The sequence below is a fragment of the Carlito syrichta genome, unplaced genomic scaffold (assembly GCF_000164805.1).
Source record: "Carlito syrichta isolate Samal-C Ts95f unplaced genomic scaffold, Tarsius_syrichta-2.0.1 Scaffold301974, whole genome shotgun sequence".
NCBI lineage: Eukaryota > Metazoa > Chordata > Mammalia > Primates > Tarsiidae > Carlito > Carlito syrichta.
This window is the reverse complement of record NW_007246070.1, coordinates 870,837-896,442: the sequence shown is the minus strand read 5'-3', so window position 1 is coordinate 896,442 and position 25,606 is coordinate 870,837. Positions and strand designations below refer to the sequence as shown.

The window sequence follows — 25,606 nt, the reverse complement described above, 5'->3', positions numbered from 1 at the left end:
GTACTCTATTTTATACAAGTACAGATACTGCCCAGAAAAACATTGCTACAGTTTCAAGGTGATCTGATATGAAGTGTTCAAGCATTATTCTGAGCACTCAAAGTCCACGAAAATTTGTGGTGACTCTAATAAATACTGGGCTACAGAACTGACTAGGCAGTGAAGCCACTTCTTTACAGATACCAGAAGAATGAATTGTAGTGACATAATGTTAGAGGTAATGTGACTTTTAAGAACTTTAAGGGGAATATTTCCCCCTAAAACATTTTAAGGTGAAAATATTTATATTAACATATCAATACAGGGATATCTTTATACCCAGAAGCTAGGTCTGTATTTATGCAATGCTAGAAGAAACCATTCTACATTTTTAAAATGTAGAATTCATGGCCTGTTTCTCTAAGTGACTTAAAAAAAAAACACAACTATAATCCTTCTGCTGGTTAACATTTATAGCCAGCATCCTTTCACTTCCTCTTCTTTCCAGGGGTCATCAAATTCTAGTTTCAAATATAAGCATAGATCTATTTTTATATACCATATGTTTTATGCATCTGGATTTTAAAATGTATTTAATGTTGCTATAACATATATAGATTTGTTTCATACTAACTAATGTCCCCTTTAAATGTCTGGGATTTCACTTTGCACACATATTCTGCAGAATAAACTATACCATACCGACTATTGTGGCCATCAACAGTCACCTAGTCACACCATTAAATCTAGACATTAGTAACTGGTGTTTTGGCTTGATTGTCATTTATTTTTCTTTTAAATAAACTCCCTCCAAATGCAGGAAGTAGGTGTAATGAGAAACCACAGGATGTGGTTCTCCAAATTTCCTCAAGTAGCCCTACCTATATATTTTAAATTATCATAGAAAAACAAACAAACAAAAAAACCAGCAGCACAAGTAGCAGTGCAGCCGTGAGTGTCATTTAAATTAGTTCTGTGACCTGACTTCATTATACATCCCTGGAAGAATTGACTCATTTGTGGATGTTCTGTTAAGGTTGACATGTACTGTAGGTGTACAACAACCTGACCCTTGGTATGGTTTGCAAAGGTGTCCATATTGCACAGCATGAGCTTCTTGCTGCAAATAATGTATCTAACATACATTCGTTCAAAATGTCAACATCCTGAACTAGTTACCATGGTCTAGAGTCTAGGAGCAAAGACGAGCAAATGGCAGTGATTGAGAAACAGTATGGGTAATTCCAAGTCACTTCATATTTTGCAAGTTCTCTGCGCCTAGGATTGAATACTTTACACATTTCTCTTATCTTCCTCCTGAGTATCCAAAAGTGCTTTGGAGAGCAAAAGTGCTTTGTCTCCCCATTTCACAGATAGAAGCAAGGGGGAAGGGCTGTAGCAAGGGCCAGCTGCTCTAGAGAAAATGCGGCAGTGCCAGGGCACATGTTAGAGTCTTCAAGTAGCGTCTTGAGCCGGCAACACTGGTGTGTGGGGTCTACTGAGGGTAGAATTTGATGTGTGACCTAAGAACGACTCTCTTCAGGGCACGTTTTCTAGTACCTTAAAAGGATTCCTCAGCTTGGCTCTGCCTAACTGAAAAATGGAGATCAAAAGAACATTCCATCCCCAACAGGTTGCTCGATGCTCCCCCAGCTGGACTCTGGCCATGCTCCTTCCTCATGCATCCCTTAGAGCGAGCTGGCGGCTCCCTTTGGGAGGAGTGAGGCTCCATAGCCCTGCATAGATGGAAGAAAACTACCTGCTGCTAGTGCCCCAATTCAGGAAGACAGTTCTCCAAAGCCTCGCTGGCGAGGCAAGAGTCCAGAGAGAACGATTTTTTTTTCTTCTCTGAATCAAGTCTCCCTTATTTACACAGCCCCATCACAAGAACTTTAAGCGTAAAAAGAAATATGCTAAATTATTCTGAGCTGTCCGCTTAGCATGTGGTATGGATTTTTCCACTGTTACTAAACACACAAAAAGACATGTCTCCAAAAGGCCTTTTCTTCTCATCCACTCATGTGGTTTATTCTTGAAGTAAGGTCTCTCTCCAGTTGAAGCCCCCAGTGGGTCCATGGGTAAGTGGAAGGATAGGTGGGTCTGTTAGCTGCCATATTCCAGTTTCTCCTAATTCTTCACAGGAGCAAAATCCCAGGTAGGGGATCTGAAGTAAGAGTAGTAAAGAAAGAAGAAATTGAAGACAGAGGTTTAATGCTTTAACTTTTTTACCTAGACATAAAGGTATTCAGGTAGCCCTAGAGAATAATAGGAACACACAGAGGCTTTGTAGAAATGCATTCTCTTAAAAAATCAATAAAGAAAATGAGATGGATAAAACTGATACATTACAGGAAAGAGTGTTTACATGGCAAGAGGATTTATCAGAAGGGTCCATTAAATGGGGAGCTCCCCTAGTGCAATTAAGTAATTTTTTTTAAATTGCTGCTTCATAGGGTGGGAGAAAAGAGGACAAAAATATATAACGCTAAGGTGCTAGGAGTTAACTCCTAATTGCAAGTCAAGTTAAAAAGGCAGTTCAGGCATTTCTGAAATTAGCCTTAGACATAAGGGGAAAGATTATCCAATTTTTAAAAATGTGTTTCACCCCATTTTATCTTTTTTCCCTCTTCACATGAATCTGTAACAGTCAAAGCTAAAGCTGTGCCCTCCCTAACATAAGTCATAATGCCAATTTCAAAACGTCATTTTGTATATGTGTCCAGAGCTGCATTCATAAACAATATGAAAATCTCTGAGCTCCAGCAGCTTACAGACTATTGGAAAGAACAGACGCATAAATAATCTTTTAAAAAACGTGGGGAAAAAAATTGAACAAAGTTCCCCCATGGCAGAGAAAGGAAGTATCTAACTCGCCTGAGGGGAAGTGTGTGGGAGGTGGCTGACCAGAAAACCTCTCTCAACAGGCACGGAAAGGAAGACTCCAGATGTGTGGGTCAACCTCATGGGTTTTCTGTTTTGCTGCCTTGTTCCTGGGTTTGTCTTTCAGTCTGGTCATTTTAAATTGCTGCTTTGCTTGACCTACCTGCGAGAGCCTCTCTTTGAGCTAAGTTTTCAGACGATGGATTTTGGACTCACCTCTGTTTATCCAATCCAAGGTCCCTCAGGGAAATTCAGACAATTTGTTTATAATTCTTAGCTGCTTCCTAAATTTTAGCTCTTAGAAGTTGAAACTAGTGCTAACACATTTTTTTTCTCTTATACAAGGCCTAATAAAGTGCCTTACTTTAGTGTACCACTCAATACCTCTTGGTTGAGTGAATCAATAAAAGATCTTCCAAGCTCAGCATAACCACACGCTTCAAAGAACTTAGCTCTCAGCCAGTCATTGAACTTTCATAAAACTGCTAGCCACTATGGGCCCCAAGAGTGCAAGAATGAATTACCTTTCGGACCATTTGTACAAAGTCCTTGGAGTTCTGAGGTGATAGGCCCTGAAGCTGGCAGGTACATGCTTCAAGGGAAGATGCGTGGGCCACAATCAGAATGTTATTTCCTGGGGAAAAAAAGCAAGGAATAGGAAGACCATTTATATAATGACACATGCGAACTATTTTTTTTTGAGTGGGGGTCTTACTCTGTCACTGAGGCTGGAGTGCAGTGGCATAATCACAGCTCACCACAGCCTCAACCTCCTAGACTCAGGAGATACTTCCACCTTAGCCTACTCAGTAGCTGGGCCAACACACCCAGCTAATTTTTGTATTTTTTGTAAAGATGAGGTCTTGCTTTGTTGCCCAGGTTGGTCTTGAACTCCTGGGCGCAAGCAATCCTCCAAACTCAGCCTCCCAAAGTGCTGGGATTACAGGCATGGACCACTGCACCTGGTAAACTTTGTAAATACTGGAAGCTAAGTGCTCTGGAGAGGGACAAACATACTCAAGAAGACAATTTGACCAAGCAATACTATTTTGAAAGTGGTTTGTTACTGTTAAAGCAGCCTAAAAAAAAAGACAAAAAAACCAAAAAAACTCTTATCTTAAAATAATTATAGGTTTACAGGAGGTCATACACACACACACACACACACACACACACACACACACACACACACACTCACAAATACATGCATACCAGGGAGGTCCCATGTACCCCTCACCCAGCCTCCCCCAGTGGTAACATCTCACATAACTATGTTATGTTATCAAACTCAGGAAGTGGACACTGGTACAATTCACACAGCTTATTCAGACTTTACCAGACATACAGCACTTATTTGTGTGTATGTGGGTATGCAGTTCATGCAATTCCATCATATGTGTAGCTTTGTGTAACCCCTACCACAATCAAGATACAGAACTGTTCTATGTCCATAGGGCTCTCTAATATTATTTTCAATGTTGCCACTGTAGAGTTCTTGAGATGTCCTAGTTGAGAGAACATGCTGTGCACCATTATGGTAGTGAGGGGCTAATGAGTGAAAACTGGAAGGTGGGAGTCATCCATACATCTGTTGTCCAGGGTGATCTACTGTAATATTTTCCTGTATCTAATTCTAGTCTTTGCTCTAAAAAGATAAATAATTTTTTTCTTTTTTTTTGAGTTGGAGTCTCACTCTGTCACCCAGATTGGAGTGCAAGTGTCCGCTCCTGCCACCGCAGCCTCGACCTGCTGGGCTCCAGCGATCCTTCCGCCTCAGCCCTCCAAGTAGCTGGAACTACAGGTGCGCTACCACACCTGGCTAATTTTTTTTTTTTTTTTTATTGTAGCGATGAGGTCTCACCAAGTTGCCCAGGCGGGTCTTGAACCCGCGGGCTCAGGCAATCCACTCACTTCAGCCTCCCAAGGCGCGGGATTACAGGCTGAGCCACCGAGCCCGGCTGAAGATAAATAATTTTAACAACAACAACAAAGAGGATGATGGGAATGTCCATACTCTTTTGTAATCTGCCTTTTTCATTTAAAAATTTATGGTGAGCAGTCTTACATAGCATTCAATACTTGAGTTTGATGTTTAGAAAATTCAATAGCAAACAGACTTGAGCTTTATAGGACATTGCTCTTGGTTGGTGTGTTTATGTACGTGTCTTTGTGTTTGTGTGTCTATGCTACTTGATCAATTAAAGGCAAAACAGTGGTATGCTGAAGAACTTTTGGAAGTTGTAAGAGGGAATCTTTTTACAGGGGACAAGATGCAGAATTTAAGATAATAAGTATAGTAACTAAGTCTGTATACCCCTGGAATATCTTCCATTTTGGATACTTAGAGAGTATTAGCCGTTTAATGTGAAAATAGCTAGAAGAGGGTCTGAAAATTTCTTTCTCATTAAGCAAGTTTGCCGAAGCAGGCTGAAACATCTTGAATAGCCTATTAATCATGACAGAGAAATGATCATATATGGAATCCAAAATAATACCACCTACCTTTACTTTTACATTCACTTATTATTTCTTTTGTTACTTGGAAACTTCTACTGATATAAGTGTCATAAGATTCTGAAACCACTAATTTGCTGACTGGAATGTGAGGTCTGTAATAGAAAAATGAACAAAGGAAATGAAAACATTTTGATCTTGAGACAAAAAAGGCTATAACTTTAAACTACTTTTATTTCAAGACTTTTCTAAAGTTTATCTTGGTTTTGAGACTTTTCTAAAGTTCCCATACATCTGTTTATACATTTTCTAGAAATGAAACTACTGTTCCATTATATGGACATGGGGTCGAAATGTACAGAAATGTCAGAAGCTGTCCAGTGTGGAGAAATGTACAGAAATAAAGACTCTGTGTATAGTGTCACAATGACCAATTGAAAAATGAGACATTCACTGCATGTTTCACCCACAGGATAACACCTAAGAGGTTTATTGATGGCCCTAGTCACATAGCTCACAGAAAGCAAAGGAGAGATTAGACCTCTCTACCTATTTAGATCAGCAGGAATCTCCCAAGCCTCTCTTCAGGAGCCTTATACACGATAAGCTGCAAAGATAGATTTTTAAAAGCAGACATTAGGTCCATCTGATTTGTGAGCTTATAACATTTTAGCCAGTCTTTTTCTTTTCCTCTAATTTTGAACACAGAACATATATCTGGTGCTAGAAGAAGCCGAGGGAACATAAAGATGAAGGGAACCCAGTTTCTTTTTTTTTTGAGTTAGAATCTCACTCTGTCCCAGGCTGGAGTGCAGTGGCACACTCATGGCCACTGCAGCTTCAACGTGCTAGGCTCAGGCGATCCTTCCGCTTCAGCCTTCCAAGTAGCTGGAACTATAGGTGTGCACCACCATGCCCAACTAATTTTTTGATTTATTGTAGAGACGAAGTCTTGCCAAGTTGCCCAGGCTGGACACCTTCCACATTGGACAGCTTCTTGCCTATGGGTTCAGACAATTCTCTTGCCTTAGCCTCCCAAAGTGCTGGGATTACAGGCATGAGCCACATACCCAGTGGGAATCCAATTTCTGTGCTTGAAGAGCTCTCTGTGGATGGGGTGAGGAGGTTATTAATGTAAATGATAATTATGACACAATCTCCAAAGGTGTTTACCAGGATGATCAAAGCAGAGCCTTCTGTCCTGTGACCCTGAACATCTTCAAACCCGGTTACTGATGCCCACAGAGCCTGCCTCTGCCTTCCTCCACTCCCTTTAACTATTTAGAATCCCTATGTTGTTTCTGGTCCATGAGATGTTTATCTTGGTTTTGAGTACAACTGTGTCATTTCACTTTTCTATTTTTGTATTTTGTCTTTTCTTTTTTTTGAGTTGGAGTCTCACTCCATCACCCACACTGGAGTGCAGTGGCACACTCACATCCACCCCAGTATTGACCTGCTGGGCTCAGGGGATCCTTCTGCCTCAGCCTTCCAAGTAGCCTGAACTGCAGGCGCGTGCTACCATGCCCGGCTGATTTTTTATTTATTGTAGAGATGAGATCTCACCAAGTTGCCCAGGCTGGTCTTGAACCTTGGGCTCAAGCGATTCACTCGGCTCGACCTCCCAAAGTGCTGGGATTACAACTGAGCCACCGAGCCCAGCCATATTTTCTTTTTCTTTTTTTGAGTTGGAGTCTCACTCTGTCACCCAGACTGGAGTGCGGTGGCCGTTCCACATCAGCCGCTGCAACCTCAACCTCAGCCACCGCAACCTCAACCTCAGCCACTGCAACCTCAACCTGCTGGGCTTCGGCGATTCTTCCACCTCAGCCTTCCAAGTAGCTGGAACTACAGGCATGCGCTACCACGCCCGGCTATATTTTGATTTACTGTAGAGATGAGGTCTCACCAAGTTGCCAAGGCGGGTCTTGAACCCATGGGCTCAGGCTATCCACTCACCTCAGCCTCCCAAAGCAAGGGATTACAGGCTGAGCCACCGAGCCTAGCCATATTTTGTTTTTCAGTGCTGGGTGCTTAGTGCATGGTGGAGGTGGTGGTAAATTTTCAAAGTGAATTCACATGACATCTTAATTAGAATATATGACTACTGCTACTGTTAGTACTAAAAATATTAACTGGCCAGGTGTGGTAGCTCAAGCCTGTAATCCCAGTACTTTGGGAGGCCCAGGCAAGAGGATTGACTGAGCCCAGGTGTTCAAGACCAGGTTGGGCAAGTTGGTGAGACCTTGTCTCTACAATATATAAAAAAAATTAGCTGGGTGTGGTAGTGCACACTTTTAGTTCCAGCTACATGGAAGGCTGAGGTGGAAGAATCACTTGAGCCCAGCAGGTTGAGGCTGTGGTACCCATAACTGTGCCACCGCACTCCAGCCTGGATGACAGAATGAGACTCCAACTCAGAAAAAAAAATTACTGAGAGGTTTCCAGGTATCAGACCCTGTGCAAGTGCCCTACCTGCATTCTAATATTATAATCCTCCCAGCAACCCTTTCATAAACCCTGAATTTATGGACGACAAAACAGAAGCTCAGAAAGGCTGTAGCTGACTTGCCTACACTCACACTGTTAGCAACTCTTAGAGGCTGGACTTGTACTTGGGTCTGAGATCTGCCTCATCCTCCACATCGGACAGCTTCTGACATTGTTCTCTTTAAGGCTGCCCTCTGTGCATGTGGGCTTACTGTCCAGAGAGGGATGCCGTTCCATTTGAAGGACACTTGTCCTTATCTAGCATCCTCTCAGCGTGCATGTTTCTCCCAGGAAACAGCCTTCTGAATCTCACAACACCCTGAAGGAAAAGTAGAGGCATGAATCACCACTTGGTAGGTCTGTACCTCATTGTTCTGGAGCAAATTCCTTCTTCCCTCTTCCCTCCCCATCCCTGCCAGTTCCACTTCCATTTATACCACCTGGTCTCCCAGGTCATTCCTCTATTACATAACAAAAGGCCACTTTGTATGAGAGTCATTTCAAGAGTGAGACCACACTGTAATGTGTGAGATCTATGTGAGTGAAGAATGGCATAGATGCTGGAATTTAATTCCTCCTGGCGAGTTTGTCTTTGGCTTCTCTCAGTATCCTGAAGTTGAACCTAAGAATGGCTCCAGGGTCTGACCAGCCCTGACGGGCATGGGACACAGCCGAAGCTTTCTTGCTGTTGTCAGAGGACTTGTCATGCTGTTGGCCACACTTGCAGAGCCCTTGTGCTGTCTTCAGAATCAGGTGGGCTTTCTACCACCCACTAGGCCTAGAACCCAGTGCTCTGGGTCCTCAGGTGGCATCCCCCGGAACAGTATCCTCCCTGATATATACTCCACTCCCATCCTGCTTTGCTCCAGGCTGTAGTGCATGCTCTGCCTTGAACCCACACCAAAGTTGATTTCTTGTCTGTCAAATGCTCTGGATCCATGCCCTTCCCCAGTTCCCTACCTCCTGGTCAGGACCCTATCCTGAAGCCCAACTCATCTGGTGTGTATTTTGTTTTTCTGCCTTGCTCCTTCTGGCCCAGCTACCCAAGACTGGAACTGCTTTCTATCCTTCGTCTCTAGGTTGGTCTTGCTGCCTGTGTATGAAGCTTAAATATTACTCACTAGCCTGGCTGGTTTCCCTACTTTGGCTCCAGTCCCAGCACCCTTCTGTTTTCTGCTCACCCCTATTGCAAGGTGATAGGACTCTTTGAGCAGAGCTTGCCTGACTCATACTACCCTGGATCTCAGGGCTTGCCCTTCTACCTGCCATCATGTGTCTTCAATCATTCCCCCACTCCCAACCAGCTTCTTCTTCTTTTTTTTTTTTTTGAGTTGGAGTCTCACTCTGTTGCCCAGACTGGAGTGCAGTGGCCGCTCCCGGCCACCGTAGCCTCATCCTGCTGGGCTCCGGCGATCCTTCCACCTCAGCCTTCCAAGTAGCCGGAATTATAGGCATGCACTACCACGCCCGGCTGATTTTTTGATTTATTGTAGAGATGAGGTCTCGCTGTCCAGGCGGGTCTCGAACCCGCGGGCTCAGGCAATCCACTCACCTCAGCCTCCCAAAGGTGCGGGATTACAGGCTGAGCCACTGAGCCCGGCCCAACCAGCTTCTTGCTTCAAAAGGCCTGTTCTTTTGGCATCATTAATTTCATAGGACTGTCTACATGCTTTAACTTCGGCTTTCTCAACTGAGTTTGAGTTTCTCAAACTCAATTAGTGGTTTCATCTCCTTCTCCAACTCCCTCATCAAACAGAAAATGGTTAAATTGAATTCTTTTTTTTTTTTTTTTTGAGTTGAGGTCTCACTGTTGCCTAGGCTGGAGTGCAGTGGCACAATCATGGCTCACCACAGCCCTTGACCTCCTGGGTTCAAGTGATTCTTCCACCTGAGTGGCTGGGACTAAATGTGTATACCACCATGCCTGGTTTAACAAAAAAAATTTTTTATAGAGACAGGGTCTTGCTATGTAGCCCAGGTTGGTCTCAAACTTCTGGGCTCAAATGATCCTCCTGCATTGGCCTCCCAAAATGCAGGGATTTCAGGTGTGAGCCACTGAGCACAGTTGGTTGAATTGAATTTTGATTTTCTAGAGCGGGGAAAAGAAAATCTGGAATAAGAACTGTGTCCTAGCCAGGCTTGGTGGCTCAGCCTGTAATCCCGCACTTTGAGAGGCTGAGGGGAGTGGACTGCCTGAGCCCGCGGGTTCAAGACCCACCTGGGCAACTTGGTGAGACCTCATCTCTACAATAAATAAAAAAATTAGCAGGGCATGGTAGCGCGCGCCTGTAGTTCCAGCTACTTGGAAGGCTGAGACGGAAGGATCACCAGAGCCCAGCAGGTCGAGGCTGTGGTGGCCGGGAGCGGCCACTGCACTCCAGTCTGGGCGACAGAATGAGACTCCAACTCAAAAAAAAAAAAAAAAAAAAGAACTGTGTCCTGACCCCCAGGTTTCCAACACTCATCCTTGCATTGCTGGTAGGGTGTATATTTATGTGCACATTGAAAGGCTTAGCTAGATGAATTCTGGAGACCTTTGTAAGTCAGCTTGGAAAGCACTGCAGAGTGTATCTAAGGGGGAAACTGAAGACTGAGTTGGCCCAAGTTGGCCTGGGTGGGGCTGGTAGTGAGTAATGAAAAGCACTTCACCAATGTTGGCAGCAACACCCTTCTTTCTAGGCCAGAGGGATGATGGCTGTTGGCATGGGAACAACAACTTATTGCTGTTTGTCTGCAAAGAACAAAAAAATAGTGGCTGGAGAGGGGACAGAACAAAATGTGAACTGTATTAGTAGGAGATTCTATTGATTGATCTAATTTTATTTTTGAAGAATGTTAATTCCTTTAAGACAAGAAGAAGTAGCACATAAATAATTAATGAAGTTATCTAAGGTCTTCTTTGCTGAGCAGAAAAATGAGTATGGACAAAAAGGTATTCTCTCCTACCTTATTGCTTTATTTGTGGTTTGAGCAGGTATTTGAAATGAAAGGTCAACAGATAACGCAAGAAAGAAAGTTCTGCTTATATTAACCCCTTGTTCCAAATTCTGCCCTAAGAAATATAAACTTAATTCTCCACTGTAATAGTTGTGACTATCTGTTCTTTCTCAAAGAGATTTTGCAAATGCCTGAGTGGATTTTTAATAGTTAACACAACTATATTATTATTGATTAATTCTTAATTATGCACATATGGATTATTCACCTGTGAGTAATCTACAAATACTACAAATCTACAGTACAAACAGTTGGGTAATGGAAAAAACAAAGGAACAAGAATGAGACAACTAATTGTATAGCAGAATACACAGTGCTTGATATGTAGAAAGTTATTAATAAAGGTTATGTTATTGTTATTATTATGGGTAATCACCAAATGTTTGTATAACTTTAGATGAGCTACTTGAACTCTCTCATATATAAAAGTGGCTTGTCTACATTCTGAGGTTATAGCAATAATAAATGAGGATAATAAAGAGAATTAATAATGCTTTGAGGCCAGGCATGGTGGCTCATGCCTATAATCCCAGCACTTTGGGAGGTGGAGGCAAGAAGATTGCCTGAGCCCAAGGGCTCGAGACCAGGTTGGGCATCTTGGCAAGACCTCATCTCTACAATAAATTTAAAAATTAGCCAGGCATGGAGGGGCATGTCTGTAATTCCAGCTACTTATGAGGCTGAGGTGGAAGGATCACTTGAGCCCAGCTGATCGATGCAGTGGTAGCCATGATTGTACCACTGCACTGCAGCCTGGATGACACAGTGAGACTCTGATTAAAAAAAAAAAAAATCGGCAACCCCCTCGGGTCCCCTCCCACTATGGGAGCTTTTCTGTTCTCTCAATAAATCCTGCTTTCTAAAAAAATTAAAATAAAATTTTAAAAATGTGAAAATTTAAGGCAAGACATTGTCATCTCCCTTACCTCCCAACAAACTTCTCAACCACGTCATCATTAGCTAGTGTTTATTCTTGGAAAGCAAAATGGTTTTATTAGTACACTGAAATACACATATAATAAAGTCAGAAAAATCCATCCTGGGGGGTGGGGGTGGGAATCTAATTGACACTAATGCCAAATACTAAGCGGTGTTGGCTTTTCTCTAACTTTGGCTTCTCAATTCATAGCTTGACTTCCACTAACCCGGACAACTGCCTGTAGGCAATATCTGACCCCTCCTCTCTTTAATGAGCCTGTCCTGGTGCTAGTGCGGACAATATTGCCACACTGGCCACAGGAAGAGCAGTTTCTGAGGCTTACCTGTAGGTTGTATCCACACTCAGGTTGGCTGCGGCTAACTCTGATGGAGGTATCCATGCAGGTAACGTGTTCCCAGCGACCCATTTTGTCCACTCAAATAAGCCAGGCTCTACACGGATCTTCAAGTGATTTTCTTGTTGTAAACCTTATAGGTAAAATAAAGATAAAGGAGGTACTGCTGTGTTCTCAGTGGAAAAATAATTTCTAGGTCAAATTGTTACAAAAATCCAGATATATCAGCTCTTCTCTTTCTAATGGCTGAAGGGAAGTGGTGACATATGGGTTTGGACAAGAGTTTTTAATTTTTGTATATTACAAATACATGAGTTTAATACTCTTGCCATCCCAGGATATATGCTGGTTTTAAGGGGTGTCTGGTTTAAGGAAAAAAAACCAAAACCCATGAGTCATTATCCAGATAATTTATTCAATTATGTGACTATTATAATTTCTTTTTCTAAAGTAAATTCCATGATTGAGACTTACTAAGAAACTTCAGATATTCATTTAGCTTCCACTATTTTACAATAGCTTACGTTATATTTGAATAGCATGTAAATCATTTATTTTCTCTATTAGAAAATCTAATGTTGAATATTTACAAGTAGCAATGCACAAGTCTGTGTTTTATCATAGTGGAATGACCCTCAGAGTAGCTTAGCTCTGTTTTGCATTTAGTCCAATTTTTTCTGTGCAAATTTAATATATAAATGCCTTCTGAAAGTAAAGAGAAGATTTATTTAAGGTTAAAGAATAGAAGACTCAAATATAGTGTCAAATTCTTTGTTGTCTTGTCTATTTCTTATTCTTTCTTTGGTGTCAGTAAATAGTCTAACTCTGTTTCTTTACGTTTTCCTTCTCATGAGGTGAGAATGGTTATACCTGTAACTCACACTTCCACAGACTTTAGGATGAAAGTGCTATACATTCCTTGCTATACATTACAGATTCAAACCTTTCAATTGGCTAATATTTCTTGACTTTATGATAATTTAGGTATGGGGCTGCCTAGAAAATTGGACTAACTGACTCTTGTCAACCTAAGAGCCTTACCTTTCAAGATATTGTGTGCGGTTTGAACACAGCGTAGGGATGGGGAACAATAGACGTGATCAATAATGGTGTTACTTTCTAGTAAGGCTTCACCTGTAAAGAAAATCAAAGAAGAATCAGCCTGGGCTGGGTATGGTGGCTCATGCCTGTAATCCCAGCACTTTGGGAGGCTGAGGAGGGAGGACTGCTTGAGCTCAGGGGTATGAGACCAATCTAGGCATCATAGCAAGACCTCGTCTCTACAAAAAATTAGTTGGGCATGGTGGCATGTGCCTGTAGTCCCTGCTGCTTGGGAGGCTGAGATGGGAGGATTGCTTGAGCCCAGGAGTTTGAAGTTGCAGTGAGCTCTGATCATGTCACTGCACTCCGGTCTGGGAAAGAGAGTGAAATACTGACTCAAAAAAAAAAAAAAATCAGTCTAACGGGTTTACTCAGCCTCAGTCAATGTGAGGGGATGCCAAGCAGACCCTGTAAGCCCCTCTTTCCTAGTTAGACTCATGAAGAGCCAATAGTTCCACCCTTGTTTCTAACAAGTCCCCTCATCAGTGTTCCTAGGCGAGAGGGCAAGCGACAGCCCTTCTTGTTTTTCTCTCCTTCTCTCTGGTGCTAACAAGTGGTACAGCATATATCCAGGAATGATTTAGAAACAGAATAATGCTCTGACTTCAAGTTTGTGGTACCAGCCTGGGAAACTTGGCGACACCTCATCTCTACAATAAATAAAAAAAATTAGCTGGGAGCGGTGGCGCATGCCTATAATTTCAGTTACTTGGAAGGCTGAGGTAGAAGGATCACCTGAGTCTGGCAGGTCAAGGCTGTGGTGACCGTAAACATGCCACTGCACTCCAGCCTGGGCAACAGAGTACAACTCAAAAAAAAAAGTTTGTGGTAGAGGCAAGAGGATTTATACTGTGAAAATTAGGACTTGCTTTAATTATATTCTATGCTAACCAAAATCTCCACTTGTCATATTCTTGGACATTGGAGATGAATCCCAACTCCCAATCCTTTACTGTTTTTCTCATGGAATCCACTGCTTGTCTCTACTGGATAAAGTCCAAACACCTTACTATAATTGTTGAGGTCTTCTGTGACCTTGTCTTTAGCCATCTTGCCAGCTTTATCTCACCCCCAAGCGACTTATTTTGCTTCATGATGTATGCTCTAGAAACAAGACAGCTTGTTTCCCCTGCACTCTTTCTTGAGGCGGTTTCTCACTTCTAAGACTTAGTCATCCTTCTCACTGAGAATGTCCTTCCCTCCCCTCCTGTTCCTTCTTCTCCCAGCTAACTTCCTCCTCAGCCCCCTCTCTTCTCCTCTTGGATGTCTTTTTTTGTGTTCCCATAATGCTCTGTGCACAGCTCTTTTGATAAGTATACCATATTGTATATTTATCCACACATATGACAGGGACCCCCCCCAAAAAAACCCCAGAATTATTTTTTGGAGGGCAGGTCCCTTGTAGTACAGGCCTCCTCTACTAGGTAAGTGTTCTAGGAATCCATCAGCATCAGTGTACTAACTAGGGTTGTTGTGAGAGGTCGCGTTTGGCTTCAGTGAATTTTTTTTTTTTTGTGGTTGAGATTCTTTAAACGTATTTGCCTATTTCATGATGAGTGATTTACACGAACAACCTGCCCACCCTGGGCTGAGTGTTCAGCAGTTTTTGACCAAAAAACGGCATGACCCTCATGCCGCACCCTCCCTATTCACCCGATCCCACCCCCAAGTGACTTATTTTGGTTTCCCCATGATGAAAAAAGTCTTCAAAGAGAAACATTTTGCCGTTGTGAAAGACTTGATACAAAAAACGGCAGAAGCACTAAAAGGCATCAAAATTGATGAGTTCAAACACTGTTGTGAGTAGTGGAAAAAGCATCCTGATCAAGTGTACTGTATCAAATGGAGAGTACTTTTAAGGTGACTGAAGGTTAAACATGTAAGAACAAATACAGCATTTTTTAATAAATAAATTCCAGGTTTTTTTGTGTCTCTCTCGTAAGTTTGTTTTGCTGAAACTAACAGTTGGGTCCCCAACACCTAGCCCAATACCTTGCAGAAAGTAAGTGATCAATAAATATCTGGTAAATGAATAGGACAAGGTACTATCTCTGCATGGCAGTTATGCAGAGGGCTTGCAAAGAACTGGGCATCTTCAAATTGTCAGTTGGTCTCTATAAATTTAGCAACTTCAAGGGATCCCTCCTGCTCACTCGTGCCTTCTCACAGCCATGCCGGCAGGTGCTACTGTCTTGAACAAGAAGCTGACCTGTCTGCTACACTAGTGACTTATGTAACCCAATCCTGACTGTCCCCATTGACTGAATCACACACTCCTCATATAGGGACCACATTTTGTTCACTTTGCTAAGCCAACCCAGTGCTGAGCCCAGCATCTTGAACTTAACGGTTGTGTAATACATTCCTTTGAATCGAGGAAATACATTACTTGTAGGAAAGTTATAGAAACTTTCAGGAAGTATCCTACATACCTACTGGTACCAGTCATTTGAAGAAGGAACCAGGAAATGCTGTACAGCCACTTCCGGGCACTTACCCACGAGTCTCGCTTGCATACATCCAAACACAGTGATTGGAGCATCTTTCTCATAATCCCGGAAACCACCACTCCGCTGAGGTAAGCTATGAGGCATGTTCAGGTTGGTGCGTATGTAGCGGCCTGGGCAAAAAGAATCATACAAAGGCTACATGAGTTGCTTGTTTCCTTGGTACCTCTCTTTGCCCAGACACTCTGCCCACCCCCTTACTTCTTGGCTAAAGAGACCATTGAGCTCTCTGGAGTTGATGGAAAGTGTCTGACACCTTCTTCAGTAGAGGGACTTGGAATCCACTCATTCTGCTGACAAGAGTGACAAGAGATAGTTTCTAAGTTAAAGTAATAACCAGATACTCTAAAGCAGATGGGATTCTCTGATTAGGCAAGCCTCCCTATCTTAAAATGCCACTCAAATGAAAATGGAACTGAATGAGCCAGGGGGATTGAATTGAGGGAATTCTGGCCATGGCATCAGGACATGTCTCTTCTGGTGACTTTGCCATATGACCCTAGGCAAGACATCTGCCATTTTTAAACCCTGGTGCTCCAGTTTATAGAACGGGGACAAGAATATTTACTTCTTCCCTGAAACTCAAGACAATGAGGAAGGACTTACAGACAACAGGAATTTTCTGTAGCACACAAACTATAAATGACTCCATTTGGATAAATGTAGCTTGACTGTGCCCCCAAGAGGCCACAATTGGAATGTCATTGCTAAGCTGACCCACCAACTACTCACCTTTGGCATCAAAGCACTGGGATAGCCAGTACTTCCCAAATACAACATCCATCCTCTCACCGTGCCGACACACGAAGAGGCATCGCTTTTGAGGGCCAGGCTGGCTGTTGACCCTCAGGGGCTGCAGAGAAAGAAAGGGTATTAGTAGGGCAACGTACAGCAAAGTAGACATGTCCTGGAGCCAGGTGCCAGGTGAGCTGAGCTCTAGCACAAATTGATTAAGGTATGACTTGTATAAGCCTCTTAACTGTCTTGGATTTAGGTCGGTCTATCTGTAAAACCAGGATAGTAAGACTCATCCTACAGGCCTTGCAAGTCGCAAATGAGATACACTGCAGGTGCTTTGTAAAATCGGAAGGGTTATGAAAATGGCATTATCATTGCTGTGGATGCTGTTGTTATTAGACTTAGCATTTGGCAATTCTTAAAACATGAAGTCCACTTGAAGTTACAACTCTGAGGCAAAACTCGTCATTCATGTAGAGATAGCCCTTTAGTGGATCAGCTTGCTCCCCAAAAGAGATGCGTCATCATTTTCAGCAGGAAGTGAGGTCCAAAGCAAGTCCAAATGTGTCTGCCTCATTTCTAAAGTGTGATGGTCAGACCACAGGGGCCTTGTCGTCCTGCTCCAGCAGTGAGGTCCTATTTTGCCAGTTCCGATCACCGTGTAAGGTCTGCTGTCTGACTATATACGCGTGGTGATCCCAGAAATAATTCAGGGAGGACAACTTCTGCCTCTGGGTGATGAAACAGGCGAATCTAGCCAAAGCCATGTCCAAATGACTTTGGTTTCCATATGTGCTGGCTGGAGCCTTGTAGGTGTGTCTCCATTTCTTCTTTGTGATCTAGCGGGCTGTTTCCATTTTCCTTAGTGCTGCTGGGTGCATGCTGGCCAACAATTTATACTTGCTTCTAGTTGCCCTGACAAGGTCAATATGTGGGATGGTGGCATGGTCTTTTCCAACTCTTTTTCTACTGTTCCCTAATTCAAATCCTGGTCTTCAGCCAAAGGGGTCTATTCCCTGATCCTCAACATGTCTGAACTTTCATTTTGACTTCATTTGTACTGTTCAACAACTACTCCCCGCTTCTTCTCATCTCCAGCTTTTCTTGGAAAAGCTAACAAATACTGAGCACTCACTATAGGCCGGTTATTCAGCTAAGAGCCTAGTTTATTATTTTCTTTAATCTTTACAATAACCTACAAAAGAGATACAACTATGGTATTAGTCCTGTGTTAGGGATGAAATCTCCTCCTCCTCTCTCTGTGGAACAACCTTTACTAGCCTAGACTCAAGTGCTAGTAGTCATTGTCAGAACCATTCACCTGACTCTTCCTATCCTTGAACTTCTGTATATCTTTTGTAACCGTGTGTACTTTCTCCCCAAGAGACTGGGGCCCCTTTGAAGGCAGCAAAGACAATGCCTCATACTTGAGAAATAGGTGCTCAGTGAATCCTGATTCGAGTTGAGGATGTGACCCTAATGATCAGCCTTACCTGCATGGGCTGGCAGATGATAGTAAGGGGTGTCGTCTCCCCTAGTCCCTGGTCCTCATACTGCCGCCTCTCCAATACTCCATCACCAAATGTGAGAGAGTTGGACGTATTTAAGATCGAGTAAGATCTGCAGAGGAAGATAAGGGAGATGTTAACTGCTTTGGCCAGGAGTCATCAGCACTTCATTCTGGGGCTCAGCAGGAGTGTGGGAATTAGCAGAGAAACACTAACTGGGGAGTACAATAGTTGCGAAAGCAGAGCAGGGAGCACCCTTCCTGGGGAGGAATATTTTTTTCTATGCTGAAGTCTTGCAGTTAATAAATTAGGGGCAGATAGATTTCTGTACTGAAGGCAGATGTATTCACCCCTTTGGGCAAGATTGGACCCAGTGACTCTGTGCCTATTGGGATGTCACAGACATGGTTGGCACCAAAGGCAAGCTAAAGAATAATAAGGTATTAATTATGTACCATTGTACATAATTAATTGTACAAAAGAAATAGTCTCTGTTGCCTTTAATGTTTTCCATAATAATTTTCATCTGAAGTGAAGTATGAGTGGGTATTGTTACCATCTCCACCACTTTGCCTGTGGCTCTTTTTTTTTTTTGAGTCAGAGTCTTACTCTGTCGCCCAGGCTGGGGTGCAGTGGCATTCTCACAGCCACCGCAGCCCCAACCTGCTGGGCTCAGGTGATCCTTCCACTTCAGCCTTCCAAGTAGTTGGAACCACAGGCATATACCACCATGTCTGGCTATTTTTTTTTGATTTACTGTAAAGACAAGGTCTCGCCCTGTTGCTCAGGCTGGTCTTGAACCCCTGAGCTCAGGCAATCCTCTCACCTTTGCCTCCCAAAGTGCTGGGATTACAGGTATGAGCCACTGCTCTCGGTGTCTGTGGCTCTTAAGGGTTAAAGATCGCCATGGTCAGAATCCCCTATTCCACCCTTTTCAGTCTTCAAGCCCTGTGCCTTCCTCAGTGACACCTCCAACAAGATGATTAAAGACAGAATTATGTCAGAGGAGGCCATTCTCACCAGATGTTTAGAGCTGTAAGCCAAGAACTCTCATTTCTGAGTGTAACACTGTAACTACAGAAGCTCAGCAGAGTTCCTGCTGAAAGGAAGACCGTTAAAACATGCCAGGTTTAAATTACTGTGACTAGTAAGGCTTCTGCAAAGCTTTATCTAATAAACACTGCTATTTAGATATGGTTGTTAGGCAAATCCAACAAACATCTCCTGTATTACTTTGTAGAGTCAAGGGGAAACATTTACATTTTAGATTTCTTGCTTGCTTACAACCTGCGAAGCCATTGGTCCCAGTCTGCCCAGTTATAGGGCGGGCTTGTGTCTGTCGATCCAGCAATCTGGGTTTAGCACTTGTTCTCGAGTATTCATTTTTAACACAGTATTATTACTAGAGTTTTATTTTTGAAAATAACTTTTCATATTCATCAGTATTATAAACCTAATTAGGTGCTGTTAATCTTTTTCAAAAACTTACATGATTTTAATATTTTAGCATTCTTTCTGCTCTCAGAAATGCTCCTCCTCTCCCTTATTTTTTTGATTTTTACTATAAATGACATGGTTATTCTACTTATAAACAAAGGTCTCAGAAGCCCTATAACCTGAAAAAGTGATCTTCAGCTCTTGTTCATATCAGAATCACCAAGGGACTTTAAAAAATATATTCAGGCCTGGTCCCTTCTCCTCACAAATGGGGACCCAGTAGGTCAGGGGAGGGGCCTAGGAACCTACAATTGAACAAAGCTGCATCAGTATATCTGATGTGTAGCCCAATGAAACCTATTATAGTAAAATTTAAGTACCCGTGGCTCAAGGAAATCTTGTGTCATTTACACAGTCTAATAGAGCAGGCATTCTACTTTATTTTAGACTGAGACCCTTCCAAACATCCCACAGATTAAGAAAATTCAGCTTTGCTGTCTGAGGCATCAAAGCTTCAGGGCTGAAATGTTTGATTATCTGCAATCATTCTGACATCCTGCTTGTACATATCTGTTCATTACTTTATTGCAGCTGTGAAGACATGGAAGGGATCCCTACTCTACCTCCTTCAGCTCAAATGGCAAGGAGAATGGCAGCCTCCTTTCCTTCTTAACTGTCATTGCAATCAAAGGACCTGATTCACTCTGAGGCAGCTAGGGGCTGACAGTTCCAGTAAGACAATAGTCAGAGATGCTGCATGCTGAGAGCAGCATAAGGGAGGAAGTCAGGCCTGACACCCAGAACATTATCTCAAGCACCGGGGGAGATGCTGGCTCCTCTCTGGATCATACTAGGCTCCTCCCTGGAACACACTGGGCCTGTGATAAGCCCAGAAAAGCCCGGTGGCTCACTCTCTTCGATGGACACAATGGGGCTTCATCATCTTCATGACAAATACCTAGGAATACTCACAACCAGCCAAGACGCTCCAGGAAGGGTGGTGAGAAAATATTTTCTCAGGAAGAACTCAGAGAACTGGGAAGTACAGGACAGGGAGTGTTGTGAAAGTTCACTGACCCAAGTCCCTACCTGTTGCCTGGTTCTCCTCAGCAACTTCCCATTGAGCTTCCAGGTCATGCTTGAGCCTCCCCTTTGGGCTCTATCTCCTGGAGCCTGTCTTTGGTTAGGGGCGAAAGGAGGTCTATCTTACAGAGAAGCTGAACCCTGTGTTATAGTCTTCACAACAACCTTAGGAGAGGTCAGTGCAATTATCAGCTCCATTTTCTTTCTTTTTTTTTTTAAGTCAGAGTCTTATTCTGTTGCCCAGACTGGTCTCAAACCCTGGGTTCAGGCAACCCTCTCACCTCTGTCTCCCAAAGTGCTGGGATTACAGGTGTGAATCACTGTGCTTGGCTTATCAGCTCCATTTTCTAGATGAGCAAACAGAGGCTCAGTGAAGTGATGCGATTTGGTCAAGATCACACAGCTGGTAAGTGGGAGAGTTAGGCTTTGAATCAGAGACTATTGGAATCAAAACCTGAATTCTTAATTATAGAGTGTTAATGCCTAATGTGAGTATTTCCTCACTCTCAGCAGGGTTGGCTGTGGAAGCTGATAGTTTATTGCCAGACATGGTTCCCAGGGAAGTCACATCACTAGTAATCTTTCAAAATAAAAGATGACACATAGGCTTCCCTGGGATCCACTGACTGGAGTCATCTAGGTTCACCCATACTTTAAGAGCCTGGGCTCTCATTTAGAGTGGAGTGGGTTTAGATGGAGTGATCTTAAACGAGTCAGCAGGGTTTCTCATGTGCTCTCTTCTCCCACGAGGAGGCCCAATTTTAAGAAAGAGATCTGATCAGGCAGCAACTCAGAGTACTATAAAATAAAAGACATCTGAGAACTGCTTTATCAGGCAAATGATTTCTTAGTTCTCAGCTGTTTCATGTATACTTTGCTTTATTTGTTTTTATAGGGATAAAATGACGACTTTGAAAACCCAATTTATGGGCCACGCACAGTGGCTCACGTCTTATAATCCCAGCACTTTGGGAGGCCCAGGTGAGAGACTTCCCTGAGTTCAGGAGTTCAGGACCAACCTGGGCAACACGGCAAGACCTTGTCTTTATAATAAATCAAAGAATTAGCTAGGCATGGTGGCATGTGCCTGGAGTCCTGGTTACTTGGAAGGCTGAGGTGGAAGGATTGTGAGCCCAGCAGGTTGAGGCTGCAGAAGCTGTGAGTGTGCCATTGCTCTCCAGTCTGGGCAATGGAGTGAAACTCCACCTCATAAAAAGAAAACCCTAAAAAAAAAAATGGAATCATTAAAAAAAATAAAGCCCAGCTAACGTGTTTTGATCTTCAGAAACATTTCTGACAAAGCAAACATTTGGGAAACATGAGGCAGCTTTGACCCTCAAATTTTACACCATCCAACACTGGAGGCTCATGGGCTGGAGTGGAGGGGTGGAATGAGGGAGAGGAAGGGATTCGGGGTGGGAGTCATGAAGGAGAAAACATTCTTTCCTGTCTTTGGGTTTGGTTTGTCTGCTCACTTTCTTCTGTCTCTCCAGGTAAAACACTTGCTGAAATCACCCCTTTCTGCTTCTGCTTCATGGCACTGATAATAACGTTAGCCACCAAGCAGCTGGTGCTCAGGGCTTCTGCTTCTCAGTCATGTTGCCACATGGCAAAAACAAGAGGGAGGAAAAGCAAACCAGCATGCATACCTGGCTCGATGCCCAAGTATGCTGGCTTTGAGCGCTTGGATTAAGAAAGAGAAGGTGCCTTTTGTTGCAATTTTCTCCACTGGGACAAAGCTGGCCAGACAACACAGGTTGCTCTGAACATGGGATCAGTATGGAATGAGGGAAAAGCAGTAGTGAGGAATGAGTGGAGAGTTACCACTCTAAAGAATACTTAGAGCCGGGCACGGTGACTCATGCCTGTCATCTCAGCACTTTGGGAAGCTGAGGTGGGAGGATCATTTAAATCCAGGAGTTCAAGACCAACCTGGGTAACATCGCAAGACCCTTTCTCTACAAAAATAAAAAAATAAGTTGGGCATGGTGGTGCACACCTGTAGTCCCAGCTACTAAGGAGGTTGAGTCAAAAGGATCACCTAAGCTCAGGAAGTCAAGGCTGTGGTGAGCTGTGAGTGTGCCACTGTATACTTGGCAACAGAGTGAGATTCCAACTCAAAAAATAAAGAATACTTAAGGGGGGGGGTAAATGTATCCTTTTTAGTTCTGAATGTTGCCCATTACCTTAGACACAGTCTGTTGTTTGGGCACGCATGTGCCACATTTGAGGACTGCTCATGGTCATGTAGCACGTGAGGGTACAGTTAAGCCTCCTGAAACCCCTTTACCTACTGGTCTGCCTAGTGTAGCAGGAATCTGCCCAGCTGATCTGAGGAGTCAGACCACCCCGAATAAAGACATGGATAGAAACCTTAACACAGTGAAGACACAGCACTGGGAAGATGCTACCCTTCAGCCAGAAGAGATGGACCCTCAAACAGTCTCAGTTTGGTCTGCTATCAGGAACTCAGGCAGTTAGCTACATTAAATAGGACAGGCAGAGTGAAGCAGAACAATCCATTTTGCATTTTTCCAATGCCTCAAGTCAGCTCATTTCCTGGAAGTCTAGACGCCATGGAGCCGTCTTCCCCATGCACTCCAATCAAGTCCATTTCCCTGCCACCTCTTCAAAGTCTGCAGCAGCAACGTTCTTCAATAAACAGCAGGCAAAGGCCTTTGTGTCTGCTTACCCATGAAATATCCAGGTGCTGCATTCGTCAGCCTTGGTAATGTAATTCTCAGGCAGGAGTCCAGAACAGCCGGTGGTTAAGGACGTGCCATAGATCCATCCCTCACTGGTGCTGGTCTGCTCCATTGGAGACATGAAGATAAAGTCCCCAGGGACCAGCTCCAGCTCATCATCATTTTGTGGGGTGTAGGGGTAGATCACCTGCAATGTCTGAAAAGGGAAGAGAGGATAATCTTTTGAGTGCCTTGAGGGTGGGACTGCATACCTCCAGAAGCTGCCATGTCCAGGAGCCCCTGAGGTCTGCAGACTCCGAGTAGATCTGGATTCCAATCAGAGAGCATTTCTCTCTTCAGGGCAGGGTGGGTATGTGTCCAGTGCTATGGATAGTTCTAGACTTTCCTTCAGACATTGTGGGTGTGTGCCTTGTGCTATGGATAGTTCTAGAATTTTCTTCAGGCATGTCTTCACTTCCTACCAGGATTCAAGAATGGTTTTTAGAAATAAATCTGAAAGCCTGAAGGCTCTCTGGTCCGTTGGACTTGGATATAGTTTTCCCATGTCCATCTGCTGGGGTAGGCACCATGATAGATACTTGAAACCCAGTTCACAAAAAGTCAGTCTTCCAAGGGGGGTTACAGAAGGGCCAGGTGAGTGGCTCTCCTAAAGGAAGGGTTGTGGAATAAAGTATTCTCCTTTCTATATAATTTAACTGTTTAAACCAGACATAGTCTCTGCCTTCAAGGAGCTTTTTTTAAACCTACAGTTTTAACAAAGACCCTGAAAGGAAATGTCTTTCATAGACATTAGTGTGTATGTCAGCATGTAACCAGCTTTCATCAGTGAACAGATGGAGAACACCTTCCTTCTTTGAGCTCAGAAGTCCCCAAGGGTCAATCACAGATTGTGCCACTTGGCTGATTTATTTTTTTTCTAATTTTTTTGGCCTTCCTTTCCTGATATTAATAAATGTCAAGGTATAGGCGTGAATGAGCTTTAGGAAACATTTATTGCACTATTTTTTGTTATTAATAGTAGGAGACCTCAAGAGTAAAGAAAATATTTCCTGGCTGGGTATGGTGGCTCACACCTGTAATCCCAGCACTTTGAGAGACCAAGGTATGAGGATTGCCTGAATCCAGGAGTTCAAGACCAGGCTGGGCAACTTGGCAAGACCTCGTCTCTACAATAAATTAAAAAAATTAGCCAGGCATGGTGGCATGCACCTGTAGTACCGGAAGGATTGTCTGAGCCCAGTAGGTGAAAGCTGCAGTGGCCGTGAGCATGCCACTGCACTCCCACGTGGATGACAGAAAGAGATTCTGACTCAAGAAAAGAAAAAACAGAAAAAGAAAAAAGAAAATATTTTCTATCCTATTTGTTTCATAAGGAACACCAAGATAGAGACTGCTTTAACAGCTTTCCCTAAGGTCTCAAAGTCATTAGCTGGAAGCTAAATATTCTGGTTCCTACTTTCAGATTTTTAACTTCGGCCGCAATTTTCTCATCTGTAAAATAACACCTAGATTATAAAAGTTAAATGAAGCAATCTAAGAAAACGCTTTAGGACAGGACCTTGTACACAGAAAGCACATAATTATTTCTACTGAATATGGCACCTGATCTCCCTGGTGATCTTGATCTCTGTGCCCTGTTCTGGGTAGGCCTGTGAGCTAATCAGCTTGCTGGTATCAAGGTGATACACCAGAACATGCTAAAAAGAGTGAATTTTCTTCTGAAAATCTGTATTGAAAGGAATCAGTAAAGTGTGCTTCTCAGAGGATGAAATTGTTAATGCACAGAAATCTGTGCACTGTTGGATTTCTGATTTTCCTTTTATGTAGGGCACCCGTTCCTTTCCCTGATTCTGGGTTCCAGCATCTTCCAGTTCTAGATCTTCCGGCTCTCTGATTGCCTCTTAATTCCTCCTGTCTCTCTGTCTTATACGTTCTCAAACCACCTGCCCAAACAAGACAGGAATGTTTTCTGTTGGGTTGTTAAAACAGCTTAGTCAGGCACAGTGGCTCACGCCTATAATCCCAGCATTTTGGGAGGCGGGGGCGAGAGGATTGTCCAAGTCCAGGGTCTTGAGACCAGCCTGGGCAAGTTGGCAAGGCCTCATCTCTACAATAAATAAAAAAATTAGCCAGGTGTGGTCGTGTACGACTATAGTTCCAGCTACTTGGAAGGCTGAGGCAGAAGGATCGCCTGAGCCCAGCAGGTCAAGGCTGTGGTGGCCATGAGCATGCCACTGCACTCCAGCATGGGCGACAGAGTGAGACTCCAACTTAAATTAAAAAATGAGTAAATGACTGAATGAATAAACAAACAAACAAATAAAGCAGCTTAAAAGAGAAAAAGAATTCACACAAGCTCTCATAAATCGCAAAGCTGGGTATGTGATAATCCACAAAAAGGAACATTCCTTTTCCTGGAACAAGGTAGAGAAAGGCACCGAATCATAAGGCAA

At 43.3% G+C, this 25,606-nt stretch overlaps 1 protein-coding gene across 1 annotated transcript in view; it reads right to left on the bottom strand.

Moving 5' to 3' along the window:
* Positions 1-745: 745 nt before the first annotated feature.
* Positions 746-25,606, bottom strand: part of UBASH3B (ubiquitin associated and SH3 domain containing B) — a 36,826-nt gene continuing 11,965 nt past the window's right edge. Inside the window, exons 6-14 of the mRNA XM_021711280.1 lie at positions 23,141-23,349; positions 17,914-18,040; positions 16,415-16,535; positions 15,673-15,795; positions 13,116-13,208; positions 12,063-12,207; positions 5,362-5,468; positions 3,384-3,493; positions 746-2,143 (exon numbers count right to left, since the gene is read on the bottom strand). Of these exons, the coding sequence (XP_021566955.1) occupies positions 2,006-2,143; positions 3,384-3,493; positions 5,362-5,468; positions 12,063-12,207; positions 13,116-13,208; positions 15,673-15,795; positions 16,415-16,535; positions 17,914-18,040; positions 23,141-23,349 (1,173 nt within the window). The 3' untranslated portion in view covers positions 746-2,005. The remainder of the gene's footprint in view (positions 2,144-3,383; positions 3,494-5,361; positions 5,469-12,062; positions 12,208-13,115; positions 13,209-15,672; positions 15,796-16,414; positions 16,536-17,913; positions 18,041-23,140; positions 23,350-25,606) is intronic.